General features: G+C 49.5%; 1 protein-coding gene across 1 annotated transcript; it reads left to right on the top strand.

Moving 5' to 3' along the window:
* The first annotated feature begins 11544 nt into the window (after nucleotides 1-11544).
* LOC136542686 (calcium/calmodulin-dependent serine/threonine-protein kinase 1-like) lies at nucleotides 11545-17496 on the top strand. The gene is made up of 11 exons (XM_066535224.1): nucleotides 11545-12695; nucleotides 14312-14442; nucleotides 14894-14935; nucleotides 15019-15127; nucleotides 15373-15451; nucleotides 15551-15847; nucleotides 15989-16101; nucleotides 16253-16360; nucleotides 16448-16510; nucleotides 16602-16769; nucleotides 16866-17496. The coding sequence occupies exons 1-11, from the start codon at nucleotides 12165-12167 to the stop codon at nucleotides 17001-17003; spliced, it is 1779 nt and encodes a 592-aa protein (XP_066391321.1). The 5' UTR covers nucleotides 11545-12164; the 3' UTR covers nucleotides 17004-17496.
* Nucleotides 17497-18054: the final 558 nt, after the last annotated feature.

Raw genomic sequence — 18054 nt, 5'->3', positions numbered from 1 at the left:
CCGTTGGCCAGTAGAACCCTTGGCAGAAGGCATTTCTGACGAGCGTCTGAGGCGCTGGATGGTGCCCATAGGCTCTCGCGTGTAAGTCCCAAAGTAGAGCTTGACCTGCCTCGGTGGTGATGCATCGTTGAAGGATGCCAGATGGGCTTCGCTTGTATAACTCATCGTTGCTGAGGACGTAAGTCTTGGCTCATCGAACAAGCCATCGGGCTTCGGTCCTATCTACGGGAAGCTCTCCTCAGACGAGGCAATCAAGGAACGGGACTCGCCAGTCCATGCCCTGGTTGGCCTCGGGAGGCTCCGCATTGATTTCCATGACCTCGAGCTCGGCCAAAGGGGTCTCAGCAATAGAGGGGGCCTCGAGCCCTGCGGTGGGCTCGACCAGTGGGCCCTCTTCCATCATCGAGGCGTAGTCGATGGAAGGCTTGTGGAGGTCTCTGGTGAAGACGTTCGCGGAGACCGAGGCCTGTGCCGACGCCATCTTTGCCAGTTCGTCCATGGCCTCATTGAATTTACGCGCGATGTGGTTGAGTTCAAGACCGTCGAACTTGTCTTCAAGGCGACGTACCAGCTTGCAATACGCCTCCATCTTGGGGTCATGGTAGTTTGACTCCTTCATTACTTGATCGACAACGAGCTACGAATTGCCCCGCACGTCGAGGCGCCACACTCCAAGTTTGATGGCGATCTGTAAGCCGTTGATGAGGGCTTCGTACTCGGCTGCGTTGTTGGAGGTGGCGAAGTGGAGCTGAATCATGTAGCGCATGTGCACTCCGAGGGGTGAGATGAAGAGCAGACCCAAGCCTGCCCCGGTCTTCATTAGGGACCCATCGAAGTACATGGTCCAGCATTCCACCTGGACTTGAGCAGGTGGTAGTTGGGTGTCCGTCCACTCAGCCACAAAATCAGCCAAGACCTGAGATTTAATTGCCTTCCGAGGCCTCCCGGTTATGGATTATCTCTCCCAGGGGGAAAGATGACACCACGGTCACCGGGTGGGACTCAAAGTAGTGATGCAGCTTGCGCCAAGCCAAGACTATGGCGTAGATCAGTTTCTAGATGTGGGGGTAGCATGTCTTAGTCTTAGAGAGCACTTCGCTGATGAAGTAAATAAGTTGTTGGACGGGTAGAGCATGCCCCTCTTCCTGCCTCTCGGCCACTACGGCCGCGCTAACCACTTGGGTCGTTACGGCGACATAGAGTAAGAGGGCCTCGCCTTTGGTCAGTGACACCAGGATAGGAGGATTGGTGAGCAATGCCTTGAGCTTGGCGAGGGCTTCCTCGGCCTCGGGGGTCCAAGAAAAGCGTTCTGATTTCCTCAAGAGGCGGTATAGAGGTAAGCCTTTCTCGCCAAGGCGTGAGATGAAGCGGCTTAGGGCTGCAAGGCATCCCATAACCCTCTGTACTCCCTTGAGGTCTCGGATCGGTCCCATGTTGGTCACGGCCAAGATCTTCTCTGGGTTGGCCTTGATGCCACGTTCCGAGACTATGAATCCCAAGAGCATGCCTCGGGGGACCCCAAAGACACACTTTTCGGGGTTGAGTTTGATGCCCTTCTCTCTGAGGCATTTGAAGGCTATCTCCAAGTCATTGACGAGATCACTGGCCTTCCTAGACTTGACCACGATGTTGTCCATGTAGGCCTCGATGGTTCACCTGATGTGTTCGCCAAAGACCTGGGTCATGCACCGCTGGTATGTGGCCCCTACGTTTCTAAGGCCGAACGACATAGTCACATAGCAGTACATGCCGAATGGTGTGATGAAAGAAGTCACGAGCTGGTCGGATTCTTTCATCTTGATTTGATGGTAACCGGAATACACATCAATGAAGGATAGGGTTTCACATCCCGCAGTGGAGTTAATGATTTGGTCGATTCGAGGTAATGGGAAAGGGACTTTTGGACATGCTTTATTCAGACCGGTGTAGTCTACACACATTCTCCACTTCCCATTTTTCTTCTTCACTAATACAGGATTAGCTAACCACTCCAGATGGGACACTTCCTTGATGAAAACAGCCGCCAAAAGCTTCTGCACCTCCTCGCCGATGGCCCTACGCTTTTCCTCGTCGAATCGGCGCAGGTGCTGTTTCACCAGTCTAGAGCTGGCCTAGATGTCCAAGGTGTGCTCGGCGACCTCCCTCGGTATGCCTGGCATGTCCGAGGGACTCCACGCGAATACATTGGCATTCGTGCGAAGAAAGTCGATGAGCATGACTTCCTATTTGATGTCGAGGGTGGCGCTGATCCTCAGCGCCTGGTCGTCGGGGCAGATGGGGTCGACTGGGACGAGCTTGACAACCTCCGTGGGCTCGAAAGTCTCGACGCGACGCTTGGAGCCAGGCACCTCGCTACTAAGCCGGTCGAGGTTGACGATGAGGGTTTCGGCCTCCACGAGAGCCTCGGCGTACTCGATGCATTCGATGTCATAGTTGTATGCATGCTCGTACGTGGACTCGACAGTGATGACGCCATTGGGCCCCGGCATCTTGAGCTTGAGGTAGGTGTAGTTGGGGACCGCTATGAACTTGGTGTAGCACAGCCGCCCCAGGATGGCATGGTACGTTCCCTTGAACCCAACCACCTCAAAGGTGAGGACCTCCTTGTGGTAGTTGGAGGGAGTACCAAAGCAAATGGGTAGGTCGATGCACCCGAGGGGCTGCGTGCGTTTCCCCAGCATAATGCCATGGAAAGGCGCGACATCACCCCGGAGCTGCGACTGGTCGAGCTCTAGGAGCTCTAGGGTGTTGGCATAGAGGATGTTGAGGCTGCTGCCTCCGTCCATCAACACCTTGGTGAGCTGGGTGTTGCCGATGATCGGGTCGATGACAAGTGGGTACTGCCTGGGGTTCAGAACATAATCGGGGTGGTCGTCCTGATCAAAGGTGATCACCTCCCAAGACCAGTTGAGGTACCGGGGAGTGGCCACCTTCATCGAGAAGACCTCCCGGCGCTCCCTCTTTCGCTGGCATGCATGAGGCCCACTAAAGGCCCGCCGAAGATCATGAAGGCGTTGTGTACCTCGGGGAACCCGTCGTCCTTGTCATCGTCCCTGTTGCCGGCACCCCTCTTCTTGGTATCATCGTCAGGGAGCCCGAGCTTGGCGTAGTAACACCAGAGCATGGTGCACTCCTCGAGGGTGTGCTTCACTGGGCCCTGGTGGTAAGGGCAGGGTTTCTTAAGCATATCATCGAAGAGCCCGGGGCCTTTGGGGCCTTGGGGATTCTTGTGCTCTGCGGCCATGACTAGGCCGGCCTCGAGGACTTCTTGCTTCCCCTAGCAACCCTTCTTCTTTTTCTAGGGAGGTGGGGAGCCAAGGCCTTGGGGGACTCGTCCCTCCGCTTCCCCTTAATGTCGTTGTCAAGGAAGATGGCTCCGACAGCCTCCTCGCTAGAGGAAAAGTTGGTGGCGATGTCAAGGAGCATGGCAGCCGAGGTCAGCATGTTTCGGCCTAACTCTCAGACCAGGTCTTGGCAGGTGGTGCCAGAGAGGAAAGCCTGGACAATTTCCAAGTCACCGACGCTTGGCAACTCGGTGCATTTCTTGGAGAAGCGTCGGATGAAATCTTGGAGAGACTCGTCCGATCCCTGGTGACAACTCTTGAGGTCCTAGGAGTTCCCAGGGCGCACGTATGTGCCCTGAAATTTCCCGACAAAGACCCTTACCAAGTCACGCTAGTTGTGGATTTGGAAGGGAGGGATGTGTTCGAGCCAGGCTCGTGTCGAGTCTGACAGGAACAACAGGAGGTTGCGTATGATGAGCAGGTCATTGTCCACACTGCCTAGCTAACAAGCCAGGCGGTAATCAGCCAGCTAAAGTTTGGGATTGGTCTCGCCGCTGTACTTCGTGAGGTTGGCTGGTTGCCGAAACTAGGCCGGGAAATGAGCAGTGCGGATAGCTCTGCTAAAGACTCGAGGGCCAGGCGGCTCAGGAGAAGGATTGTGGTCCTTCCCACTATCATAGCGGCCACCTCGGTGTGGATGGTAGCCTCGGGCGGGCCCCTCATTGTCGTGGCGCCGTCGCCTGCTAACCACATCATGGTCGCCTTGCGCCTTGCATCGGTCGCCAAAGCGGTCGTGCATCGAGGGGACCCTGTTGGCTGTCGGGGCTCGAGCAGGCTCGGGATGAACTGAGGCCTCCCTATCCTACCGAGGCAATGCCGTGGGAAGTTCCGAGGCTCCTCCGCACCATCGAGAGGCGAAACTTTTGGCCTGCTGCACCGCGGTAGTCTCAAGGAGGTCTCGGAGCTCGCCGTGAGCCCATCGCCCCTCTGTGGTAGAGGGCTCGGGCATTGTCCAGAGTAGCATTGCCACCGCCACGACGTTCTGGCTAGCGCGGTTGAAGATAGGGGGTTGCTCGCCCCCTTCATCGTTGTTGATGCGGCGGTTGACGTCGCGAGCCCTCCGCCGGGCCGCTCCACCATCACTACGACCCCGCTGCTCTTGCTCGAGAGTGTCTCAGAGCTGTTGCAGAAGAAGTCGGTCATGTTTGACCTTGTCCTAAAGCTCACGGAGCTGCTCCAGGTCCGGGCATTGAAGTTGCTCGGGGGCAAGGTTCTTGTTCCGTGCTGCTCGAGGCTCGATGCGTGGATGTGCGGCGCTGCCCGCCCCCTCGGGGGGCGGGGAGTGAGAACCTACCCCTTTGTCTTCATCGCCCATGCTTGGCATCCCGAGCTCAATGTGGAAGCACTCACGAGTGGGGTCGTAAGTGCCTTCATCATCAGAGTCGGAGTAGCCGAAGCAGTAGTTGCTCGCGGCCAGGAAGCGACGCATGGCTTCAGGGTTGCGGAGCCCAGAGAAGTCTGCTCCGGCCCACGCCTCGTCCTTCTCTAAGGAGTCAGCGTGGGTGTGGGTCGAGGTCGTGGCGTCAAGGTCAAGGGCGAAGCGTTGGTGGCGTCCTGAGGGTTCCGCGTGAGCGAAGACGTAGGCGAAAGCATAGGTGGCGGCAGCATTCCTTAACCCGAAGGGGTACGGGGATGGTGCCATTGCCGGGCTTTGCTCTGCTAGAGTCGACTCCTCAGGAGGTGGCGGGGCAAAGCTTGATGACGGGGCGTCGCTGCATGCCACCGACGCCTTTCCCCTGTCTAGGTTCAAGCTAGACAGGTCCCCAACCAGGGACCTGGTGCCAACAGCTGGGCATGGGATACCGGCAGAGCGCGGTGCGTCGCCCTGAGCTTGCGCGGGGTCGAGGTGGTCCCGCCCATGCCATGCCTGGCAAGCATGATGAGAGCGATGGACTAGGCGACGCCTACGCCTAGGCTGCTGGGGCGTGACGTTGTCGACAGTCGGTGGGGCTTGGGGTGAGAGGAGTATGATATCGTACTCATGTCCTAGAGACATGAACTCTAGGCTCCCGAACCAGATTATCATGCCGAGACACAGTGGTCGCGTGGGGTCTACCATCCGAAACTTATCAGGATGATGAAGATGACATGCAATGGTCCCCCTACCTAGCGCGCCAACTGTCGATGTTTTGGACCGGCGGACCCTCAACCAACTAGTGAAAATATACTACGTGCCCCTAATCCCAGATGGTGATGCAAAGAGACACAAGGTTTATACTGGTTCAGGCAAGAGGTGTCCTACGTCTAGTCTGAAAGATCGATCTTGCATTCCTTGCACCGAAGTGCTTGTAGTAGGGGGTTAGAAGTAGGGCGAGAGAGGGAGCTAGTCCCAGGTCTCTGCGTGGAGTGGTGTAGATTGCTTGAGATGTTGATCTCAGGCAGCGGGAAAGCGTGCGTGTTACAGAGTGTCGCTTGCGCGTGAGTGAGTGAGTTTGTCTGTCCGTGTTCATGCCCGTATGCATCTATGCGTGTCTAGAAACGGCCCGGTCTCTCCCTTTTATAGTTGAAGGGGGGACAGGGGTGATACATGGGGTTGCTATGTAGCGTCGTGCGAACAGAGGCGGCATGTCTGAGCCCTGTAGCTTGTTGTTGTGGTGGCATGGTCAGCGAAGCAGTCTTGTCCTTGATGCACTGGAGCGACGCGCCGGTCACGCTTGGTCCTGTGCGACGTGGGGGCTCTAGTGATAGTTTGACACAGGGCATGGTGGATGTCATGCCGGTCGCTGTGTGTTGACAGTGTAAAGAGCCAAGGCTCATTTGGTGCCGAGGCCGAGCCATCATGGGGGGCTCGGTGGGCGTGAATCCCGAGGCTACTGAGACCCTGAAGTGGATTGTCGAGGCTCGGAGGGAGCAGTTGGTCCTGTACACTGATTCCGAGGCTACAGGTACCCAGACTTGACTCCCCATGCAGCGCTATCCTCGGAGCAGGGGTTAGGTAGCATAGTGCAGTACGGGCGTCAGTCATGGGCACAGTGCCGAGCACAGCGACCGGTAACCACTGCCCTGTCCTGTCCCGGGCGGCATGGTGTTGATGCAACTCCCATCTCGTTGGTCACTCCACTGTGTCGAGCCGTCGTCTAGCCGACATCGTGGGAGTGGTTGGTCGCGTCAGTTGGACGTGATGTTCTGTTAGGGAAATCGGTCGAGGCGGAGGCGACGGGCTGTTGCCGAGCCGGCCTCGAGCGAGACGGAGAATTGATACCTCATCCGAGGCCTTACGCGCGGGGCCTCAAGCGAGACGGAGAATTGATACCCCGTCCGAGGCCTTACGTGCGAGGCCTCGAGCGAGACAGAGAATCGGTTCCCTGTCCGAGGCCCTTCGCGCGAGGCCTCGAGCGAGGCGGAGAGTCGGTAGTCCGTCCGAGGCCTTTCGTGCGAGGCCTCGAGCGAGGCGGAGAGTCGGTAGCCTCGGACAAGGCCGGGGGTTAGCCAATAGTTGTCTCTTGACTTTGATTTTGACAGGGTCTAAGCGATTTTTTGGTTTTCGCTTAGGGGACCCCTTTTTATGGTACTCGACAATCATATTCACTGTTTGAAGCAGAAAACTTATATAGAAAATCCATAGTGATATACCAATTCCTTCCCGCGGCCTTGCCCATTGGTATTTTGAAGTCGATCGTGCCAACAGAGAAAGTTTGACTCTCTGAACTTCTTCTTTCAATACTTTGATATGAAAGCTTATCCAAATCGCAAACAATTCCTTCTCCCCTGCGAAAAACCTTACCAGATAGCATTTATGGAACCTGCCACCTAGGCTTATTATTTAGTTATGTATTCATTTATTTTGATTTTTTTATTTTTAATTGTAGAGGGGTGGCTTTATACAAACTTTCGTGGGTCACAGCTCTCAATCAAGTCACCTCGTTGGATTTCCACCCCAAGAGAACTGAGCTGCTTTGCTCGTGTGATGACAACGGCGAGATCCGTTTCTGGCTTGTTGGTCAAAATGCACCTTCTCGTGTTTCTAGGGAAAGACTCAAAACCTTTTCTGATTTACTTTTCTTCTTTCTTATGAGCTGTGAAACGGCTTAAGCACAAACAAATTTCTTTTGGGATCAGGGTGGCACTCCCAATGTGAGGAAAGAACACAAGATCATAGAGATGGCATTGCAACAAAGAATAACCTGATCTCATTAACCATCATATCTCTTGTTATCACTTCTAACATGTCTTGAAGCAACAGTACCACATTATCAAACTTTGAGGCATCTCTTTCTTTCTGCAGGTGACCAGCATAATGTTAGCATTACCTTCAATACATGAATTGATCATCTGTCTTAACAAGTTGAAATATTGAAATTGTCAAATAGGAGAATAGTTGAGTAAATGAGTAAAGTAGTAACATTGCATTACCAAGGTAGATACAAGCTCCACAAATTTATTGCAAAGAACTGGGATGGGAGTGCGCTCATTCTAAAATTGGTTCACCATCAGAAAGGCATGGGACAACAAACTCTCTTAAAGCTTTCTTCGAATAAGTCTTTCGCTTGACTTGGCTTAACGGCTTTAGTTCTGTAAATGCTTTCGTATGAAGCTTGAGTCAAGTCGTTTTTGGGTTCCCCGAATGGATTGGATCGTTTCTGCTTCTGCCAACGAAATGAAGGCCTCGCCCCTTCCGAATGCTTCTCCGATCCTGAACGCGAAGAGAATAAGATGTAGCTCCCCCTCTCTGCAAATACAGAATATGATTAGCCGAAAATAGGCTTTATCGGACCAATCCATGCTCTGAAGCCATCTTGATAAACTCAGTTGTCTAGGCACATTTTGTACCCAAAACAAACGCGCTACCAAGCTGCGCTACATCCCTTTTCCAAATTGTTGTACAATGCCATTGTACACAATTCCTTTCTTGTTTTCCACATCGTAATTTTCTTCTATTTCTTTATTCATATAGAACTTTCTTGTCATTTCTTGTTTTTGGTCTCATATAATCAAGGAAGGGTATAAACTAAAATCCAGTCAAATTTTTTCCAGATGATTCTATATGCTGACACTAACCTTGCACATTTTGCTCGAAACATTAGAAGTTCCTCGCTTGGTAAGCATATAAGATGATTCGCTGGTTATGCGAAGGCTCGAAGAGGCACCATACTTCCGACTGCTCTAAACCGATGGTAAGGAACTCGATCCACCACATTTCACCCATCTTTCTTTACTTTCTTTAATATTTCCATTTCTCTCCCTTAGCAAAGTGTATTGATTTTCCGGTTCAAATACAAAATTGAAGTTTGTACGTAATATCGAGTATTCCAAAGATAAGAGTGTACAGGTACCAAGGACTACCAGCATATCAGTGGAAGTTTATTCACTACTTGCAGGTCTTGAAAAGAGATAAATTTGATAAATTTTAGTGCCTCAGTTTTAAATGATATTACAGGCAGTACTTCTACAACATAGACTTGTTGAAATATATTGGAGATGACTTTTCCTTATTTTCTTAAAAGATTGGATAGCTTATGGTGTCAGTGAAAATGATCTACCGAAAGGAAGTGGGTAGCTTTCTACTCTAGGATGTCATCTGCTTTGTGCAGGAACCACAAGCGGATAATTTTGCTGGTGTAATGCTTCATGCTTGCTTCCTGTTTGGACTATCTAACCACTGTTTTTTCTACTACAAAAAATGGAAATAAAAGCAGAGAATGCCACACAGATGATGACAGGTACTAAAATAGTTGCAATCAAAGGAGGACCTTATGTGTAATCCAGAAGGATTGCATGGCTCAACTGCAAACTGGATTTCTTGCAATGTGATGAAAGTAGCCCCTGGTCCATGTTAGCCCATGTTCCTGTATCTTTATTATATATCCTTGGCCAACTACTTTGTGTTTTTTTTTGGGGGGGGGGGGGGGGGCTTTCCTTTCTTCATGCCTTTGCTTCTCCTGCAAGGCCTTTCACACACTAGAAAAAATGGTATGATATAAAATACATACTATGCATCAGATGTGACAATATTGAGGAATTACTGATGCATGCAAGCAAAATGATCACAGATGCAAGTCCCCTGCTGTGCTGTTAAACAAAACTTATAGGAAAGCTGAAGAGATGAGAAGCATCATTGCAGGGTTTCCAAAAGGTTTCAGAAACAGTTATATATTTCAAGGTCCAACGGTAGCAACAAATTTCAATGAGTAGAAATATATGCCCACTCTTTTGGGGGCGAGATGATTGCTGCATTAAACTCAGCTAGTACTCTCAGAACTCCCAAAATCATGAGTTCTATGCCTGCATAAACAACTTGGAATCGGAACCAACTGAAAGACATTATTTTATCAGGGAATCTGAGCAAGACTATATCTTGGACCGTGCCAAATCCATATCTTATGATCAGCTGGACCAAGGATCAATGCAGAGTGCAAAACAAGAACTAAAGTCATGAGTTGTTCTCTTTATTCCTCAACTGCATTGTCCCCCAAAATATGCCCTTTTCAGTTTTCAGTCGGCAATTCCCAAGTGGGCGCCCAGAAATAATGTGCAATCAATTTGCTTTAGCAGTTAGTGGGTGATGAAAGCAATGTTGGTAGTTATATATACACATATATTCTCTGGTTGCTTGTTTACAACAAGAGAGGGGCCCTATTTGCTTGGCTCGTCTGGGATTTGGTGAATGTGGTGCCGCAGTGCCCCGTGCCAGCAATGGCAACAAGCACTAGCTTCTCACTTGTTTCAGTTACCCATGTAAACTCCCTTGATTTCTAGTGCCTGATCGGATGTACAGCTAGTAATTTATACAGTACTTGCAAAAGCTATTGAGCAAAACAAAATTCAGGAAACTGTCAGGTAGCAGCATGAGAGTTTGAATGCCATGCATGGGCACGATGCTGGTTGGACCAATGCAAAACCTGAAATTAAGCAGGTGGCAACCCTAGTCCCAACATGCATATAATACTGACTCCAACCTTTTTTTGTTTATGCGAGTGTGCAGTGCAGCAGAGAGGACAATGGGATTGGACAATTCCATTGAACCTGCCTGTTCCTTCTGCTACAATCAAATGAGTGGAGAGAATGTACTAGTAACACACTGTTTCATAGGATGATTAGAAGTCCTTAACCTGACAGTGTCTGAGTTAAAAGCTGATTGCTGCCCTGTCGATTGGCTGATTTGTTGTGACAGAAAAATATTGTTCGTTGGCTGAAAAAGTACGCAGGGCGTGCATTTGTTAAGGGTTTGGAGATGAATTATTCCACTGCAGAAAACTGACTGACAGTAACACCCAGCTACCTCAAAAAACAACTGAATTTCTTATCCTGCACAGCAGTGTGATGTCCCACGAGGCCATGACGAAGATAACTTCACGCAAAGCAAACAAACGCCACAGGAGTTATCGATAGCGTGGCTCGGAGGTTGTTAATCCGTGTGACGTCTGGAGAAGTTTATACAAATCTTCAGTTTTTACCTGCCTCATTAGCAAATTCTGAGGAACTGGTAGGTAGTCTCTACTAGTAAAAGATGGCAGCTTCCCCAGTTAAAAACTCTGACGAAAGATTACAGTGACAGGAGAAGGTGGACAGGTCAGATCTGAAGAAGAAGAAGGAGAGAGAATCGGAGATCCCAAACCCATGTCTCCAAGTCAACTTGCTTCGCGGAGGTGGAGGCGATGGACCTGGACGAAGCACCACAAGGAAAGGAAAGGTGGGGGCGTACTGGCTTACTCAGCAAGCAGCATTGATGCCTCCATTACTCCTCCACCCCTGCTCAATTCTTTAGCTAGGAGGTTGGAGGAGGAGCTCACAAGGACAGCCTGTTCTCGTGGCCTTTTCGGGGAGGAAGGGGATGACGAACTGGAGAGGCTACAGTGACAGTGAGATCAGTCAGACAGCGCCACAAATTCTCACCCTGTACATTTCTGTAACAAGCAATGAAACAACAGAACATTATTAGGATTCAGAACCATCATTTACAAGTTTTGGCATTATTGCTGAAAAATTGCAGTGGTAAATATTTTTCCCTGCCTCTGCTTGTGTCTGACCATGTTTCATGGCAACGTTCTGAGGGAATTCAGGTAAACACATACACATGACATAGTTATGGTATATTTTTTGTAGGTTTGCAGCAAAGTGATGACCAGACCAAATAGATGGCAACAAAGCCACGAACAAAAGAAGAGCGCGTCACCATGGGGAGGGCTGTGCTGTGCCACCCCAACCCCACCAGCCTATCCCCCCTCATCAAAGCACAGCACAGCACAGCACACAACACAGGGAGGGGCACAGGGCTAGAAAAGAGAAAGGAGACGACCAAAAGAAACTGGAGAAAAAGAAAAGCAAGGCGAGGCCTCCTCCGCCCCCTTTTCTCCCCTCCCAATTCACACAGGATTCACTCGCCCGCCCAGTTGTTTCTTTTAGTGCCGCCCCCATTCCCCTCTGATCCGAGCCTTTCGCTCAAAGCCTCCAGCTTTTCCAATTGTTTGGTCACTTCGGGAATCAAGGAATAAGTTCTTGCGCTGTGCGCGATAGAGAGCCTGATCCATCCTTCCCCATATCCTCCTCCCCTGGCATTTCGCTGCGCTTGCGCTCTGTGCGTGGCCACAGCAAGGGAAGGATTTTGGCCTGGTTTCTCTCTTCTTGGGAGTTCCAAATTGTCGGCCGAGATCTTCGCCTCAAGGAGGTTCCTCGCTTTTCTGGTATTGGCGGCTCTTGTTACAAGTCCAAGGAAAGAATTTGGAGGCCATGGGGGTCCCTTGCGACCGGTTTTGGTCGATTTCTCGGGTTGTTGAATTCAAGATGATGCTCTGACCCACCGCTGCCTGGTTTCTTGGAGGAAATTTTGCTTCAATTGGGCGTCGTTGAGCTACAGCCCTCCTCCAGCTCTTGATCCGGTCCATGGGGCTCTGCCATGGCAGGCCGACGCAAATTCCGGAGGCCGAGGCGGAGGAGGATCCCCACGTAGCCTCCGGCGCGGGCGACGGCGGGGACGGGGCGACCTCGCCGTCGGCGGCGGCGCCCGCGGCGAAGCCGGGCACGCCGAAGCAGCCCAAGTTCCCGTTCTACCTGCCGAGCCCGCTCCCGCCGTCCAGCTACAAGGGCTCGCCGGCGAACTCGAGCGTCACGTCCACGCCGGCGCGCGGCGGGTTCAAGCGCCCGTTCCCACCGCCGTCGCCCGCCAAGCACATCCGCGCTCTCCTCGCGCGGCGGCACGGCTCGGTCAAGCCCAACGAGGCGTCCATCCCCGAGGGCGGCGACCCGGAGCTCGGCCTGGACAAGAACTTCGGCTTCTCCAAGCACTTCTTCGCCAAGTACGACCTCGGCGAGGAGGTCGGCCGCGGCCACTTCGGCTACACGTGCTCCGCCAAGGCCAAGAAGGGCGAGCACAAGTGCCAGGACGTCGCCGTCAAGGTCATCCCCAAGGCCAAGGTTCGACACACGCGCGCGCGCACTCATCTTCATGGTTCATGCCATTGCCCATTGTCATGTCCCGTTCTCGAGCTGTTTGTATCATTTGGTCATTGAAGAACGTCTCTGCACATTACATTCTTTGTTGTTGTCCCCATCCAGTTGCATTTTGCATGTTTGACCAATTTTTTGTCAGATTCCTGCGTGGTTGGATTCCAGCATGTCTACACCATGCTGCTATGCTCAGTTTTGTCGTCAAGATCCAGACTTTTTAATTCGTCTGCAGTTCTCTATGTGTTGACCAAGACTCAGCATTTGGATTCTGTATTTTTTCACCTCCATGCCTGTGGTCTTGGATCCTAGTTCGGTTTCGTCACGCTGCTGCTTCAAGCAGTAGAATTAGGGACTTAATCAAAGCTGGATGGATATGTGCCGTCACAAATTTGGTAGAACGTTACTAATCAAGCTGGGTTAAAGCACGCTTAGTAACTGATTAATGGAAAGGAGGCAACTTTACGAACCCTTCGGTTTCTAATAGCTCCCGGGGTGCTCGTGATAGCTGGTGGCAGGGTGACCTCGTCACCCCGGTATGAAATTCATGTGGTAGCTCCGTCACAGGGGATGAGCCTCCTCCATCTGGATGTGGACTGCTTCCTGCATTGATTGTTTCATGTTATGCTCATGGCGCCATCAGCTGCCTCCTGCCGAGACCTGCCATCTTCCCTCCTCCTGCCGTGACCAACTATCTTCTTCCAATCTTTCCCTCATGTTTCATCCACAGGTGGAAGAAGCGCATGATCCCCTTGGATAGATCTGTAGGTCAAAAGGGAGCAGAGCTGTTGAATCACAGCTCGATGGTTTAACTCCCCTTGAAGAGTTCACTCATTATGCGCCTCCCTGCAATTATACGGGGGGTCATTCAATTAAGACCCACACACAGCTGGCAGTCCTCCTGTTGCATATGTAATGCTGTAATGCCCCACACACAGCTACTCACATTCCATGTTCTCATGTTGTTTGTCATAGGATGGCAGCAACACCGGTTTTTGTTTCATTCTTTGTAGAAAATGAGTGCAACAAAATCATTGATATGGGAAGCAAGTGAAGACAAACGACACCGATAAGATCACATTTTTTTTCTTTAGGGATTTTGAATGGTTTGCACTTTGATTTATTCTTTTTTGGCTATTTGGTATCTTGCAGGATTGATGCCAGCAAGAGGCATTTTAGTTCGTGGTATCTATAATTGATCACTTATTGCCTGTGCAGTGCACAGTTGTAGTAATATTGAGCTGAACAGTATTGGTTGTTGGATAGGTTGCTTGAGACCATTATTTGTGCTTTGAGATCTGCATATGTATGACAAGCCTTGTTTTTCGGTTGACCATTTTGCTATCATCATTGGAGAGGACTATTTTTCTCTTTTGTCTCTTAGACTGTTAGTTGCATTCTCCAACTGCTAATACATTTGCTCAATCACATAAAAAATGATTATTAAAAATACTCCTATTTACTATATATGTAGGTTATCTTCATGGTTGGATTGTCTGTTTACCATTAATTGTTTTCTGCAATTGTGTGATCCCATATTTAAGCTCAAGAGTTTCAACATTCTCACTCAATAAATCTTCTGTCAGATGACAACAGCTATTGCCATTGAAGATGTGAGAAGAGAAGTGAGAATATTGAGTTCTCTGACAGGCCACAGTAACCTAGTGCAGTTCTACGATGCTTTCGAGGATGAAGATAATGTGTATATAGTTATGGAGTAAGTTTGCACCCTTTTTTTAAAAACCGAATGCTTTTTCTGTACTCACATGTTATTCTGTTCATTAGCCGAAGCTCTTGTTCTTGTATATATTGGTAGGTTTAGACTTCTGAGGAAGGGTGGGCCTGGTGCAAGCGGTAGAGTCTTACCGCCTGTGACCAGAAGGTCCCGGGTTTGAGTCGCAGTCTCCTCGCATTGCATAGGCGAGGGTAAGGCTTGCCACTGACACCCTTCCCCAGACTCCACACAGAGCGGGAACTCTCTGCACTGGGTACGCCCTTTAGACTTCTGAGACATGTTCCTTAGATGTAGATCCTCTTGATGGATTGTTTGGTCACAGAACAGTCATTTTGGCCCACTGTCATCATGGGGGTTAATATTACTGTACACGCATGCAATTCTGGTTACTTGATCATCTTGAACCTAACTCAGCTGTTTCCTTATGTTTCAGATTATGTAAAGGAGGTGAACTGCTGGACAGGATATTGGCTAGGTACCTATAGAGTCAACATTAAAATAATTTTCAACAAGGATTTATTCTGCTAGGGTTGTGATTTGAATTTTCTTTCCTTGCAGAGGTGGAAAGTACTCTGAAGAGGATGCGAAGCTCGTTATGGTACAAATTTTGAGTGTTGTATCATTTTGCCATCTTCAAGGTGTTGTTCATCGTGATCTGAAACCAGAGGTATGTTGCTAGGAAACTTTGACAACTTGTTGCGATATTCGTATCATTGACCTGGAATTTTATTTATGTTACACTGGTACTGAACATAAACTGCCACTGGATACCATAACTATTATGCTGTTTTTCCTGTATATTTCTTATTCTTTCCGTAATACTAATATTGCTTAGTCAATGCAGTTCTCTCTCTCTCTCTCTCTCTCTCTCTCATGTATGGTGATTTATGTATTTGTTCATTCCTTTTCCAGAATTTCCTTTTCTCTTCAAAGGAAGAAAATTCCCCCTTGAAGGTCATAGATTTTGGCTTGTCTGACTTTGTGAAGCCAGGTTGGTCTTATTTAGTTACATGAGGATTCATGTGTACTATTTATCCATGCCAGATTAAATAGCTGCAGTGGGTCATAATGCCATCATTTTGTTCTGCAGATGAAAGACTAAATGACATTGTTGGAAGTGCATACTATGTTGCTCCAGAGGTGCTCCACAGATCTTATGGCACTGAAGCAGATATGTGGAGCATTGGAGTAATTGCCTACATCTTACTATGTGGGAGTCGGCCTTTCTGGGCACGCACGGAGTCGGGAATCTTTCGAGCTGTCTTGAAGGCGGAACCAAGTTTTGATGAGGCCCCATGGCCCACTCTCACGGCTGAAGCTAAAGATTTTGTAAAAAGGCTTCTTAATAAGGATTACCGCAAGAGAATGACGGCCGCACAAGCTCTCAGTAAGTTCAAAATTAGCTTTGCATTGCACTGTTGCACAAGCTCTCTGCACTGGGTACGCCCTTTTTTTTATTGCACTGTTGCACACTGCTATCCTGCTGTGAAGATGCTTAGCGCTTTTCTCAAATAAATGATAACTGCAGGTCATCCATGGATCCGTAATGCTCAACAAGTGAAAGTTCCTTTGGATATGATAATCTATAAGCTAATGAGAGCTTACATCAGTTCGTCTTCACTGCGGAAGTCTGCTTTGAGGGTATGCATAATCAAACTTCAGAAAGAGCATGTCTAGGAACTAGGATTCCTTTTTTTGTCTGTAGATGAATGTTCCCTTTGCATACCTTGAGCTGGTGGTATGCACAGCTTAGTAAATTGTATGTTGCTAATTATTTCTATGAATTCTGCAGGCCCTAGCCAAGACGCTGACAACGAACCAACTCTTTTATGTAAGGGAGCAGTTTGAATTGCTGGGCCCAAACAAGAATGGTTATATCTCATTGCAAAATCTGAAATCGGTTAGTAACTAATTTTACCTTTTGCACTTCACTGTATTTTTTTTCTCTTTCACTGTGCAATTGCTCAAAGGTAAATGGAACACACAGGCTCTAGTGAAGAACTCCACAGATGCAATGAAGGACTCTAGGGTTGTTGATTTTGTTAACACCGTAAGCCACCCCCAGACTACCCTCTAGTATTTGCTTTAGTGTTGGTATATGAGATAACCTAAACCACTTACCCTGCTTTTCACATTACCAGGTGTGCACTCTTCAGTACAGAAAATTGGATTTCGAAGAGTTTGCTGCTTCTGCCATCAGTGTTTACCAGATGGAAGCCTTGGAGACCTGGGAACAGCACGCTAGGCGCGCATATGAACTGTTTGATAAGGAAGGGAACCGGCCTATTGTGATCGAAGAACTTGCATCGGTATGATTCCATCTGTTCAGACAATTGGTGGCCATGCATGGCATGATGTTAGTTGTTCACTGAACATCGCTTATATTCATATCTCTGGTTTGCCAGGAACTCGGACTTGGCCCATCAGTGCCTCTTCACGTTGTCCTCCAAGACTGGATCAGACATGTCGACGGGAAGCTGAGCTTCCTGGGATTCATAAAGCTCTTGCACGGGGTTTCGTCGCGCTCAATCCCGAAGGCCTAGCATACACCATCCATCCCTGCATATCCATATCCATGAACCAAGGAGATGACCGATGGCTAAGCCAATCTCTGCCTGGTGCGTGTGCGTGTTCTGTTCAATGGAGGCTGGAGGGTGGACGGCCTGAGACCAATGCAATGATGAAGAGAAGGCCTGATACTTGTGCCTTATATACCACTTGTACCCCCATCCCTTGCCACGTGGATTGTTGACGCGGCGTCGTTGTTGTACCGAAGTAAGCTGTTGTGTAGACGAGTGTACAGGGGAAAAAAAGCAGACTTAGTGCCCGAGGCTTCCATATGAGTGGTGTTTGGAGAAGGAAAAAAATCAAGACAAGCCTTCTCCGCAAATCTACGGAGAGGTTGCTTTGAACCCACGACTTGGTGACTCAGCGAGAGCTCTCACCACTACACTGGCCTGCCTTTGAAAGACGAGTGTACAGATCAGGATAGGGAACCTCTGAATATGATGGAAGGGCCGAAAGATTTGCGACTGCTGTTTGTCGATGTCATTATGCCAATGCCTACAGCTGTAGCTGTGTCTAGCTCTCCTTTGTCTGCATCATCAGAAAACAGTAACGTCGCACCGCGTTACTGCAGAGTTTGCAAAATGCCTCGTCAATGCTCGTCTCTGTTCATGGCGACGGAGGCGCAGGCGCTGTACGTGGACTTGCTTGCTCATGGTGTGTACGGGTACGATGCCGTGAATGCAGCGGTGTCGCCACCGCGCGCGGTTTGGGAGGGAGCACGGCGCTGGTCCTGACGTACGTACGGCGGAGCAGGTCCGGTCAGCTCAGGGCCTTTTCGTGTTAGTTTATCAGCTAAAATCTATATTATTTTTTTATAATAAAATAGTTTTAGTCGGTTTATCAGTCGACTTTAATTAGTCTGTTCGTTTTGACTGAAACGATCATAGATTATAAGCCAGAAGTATTATTTATTGGTTTGGTAAAAAAAAAATATTATTATAATTTATAATCTACGATCGTATAAGCCGAAAAAAACAGGCTGAACAGGCCCCTCAGACGCAGGCTCCGGCCGACGGTTTGGGGGGC

This window comes from Miscanthus floridulus, chromosome 3 (assembly GCF_019320115.1).
Source record: "Miscanthus floridulus cultivar M001 chromosome 3, ASM1932011v1, whole genome shotgun sequence".
Classification (NCBI taxonomy): domain Eukaryota; kingdom Viridiplantae; phylum Streptophyta; class Magnoliopsida; order Poales; family Poaceae; genus Miscanthus; species Miscanthus floridulus.
This window is presented reverse-complemented; position numbering and strand designations above follow the sequence as displayed.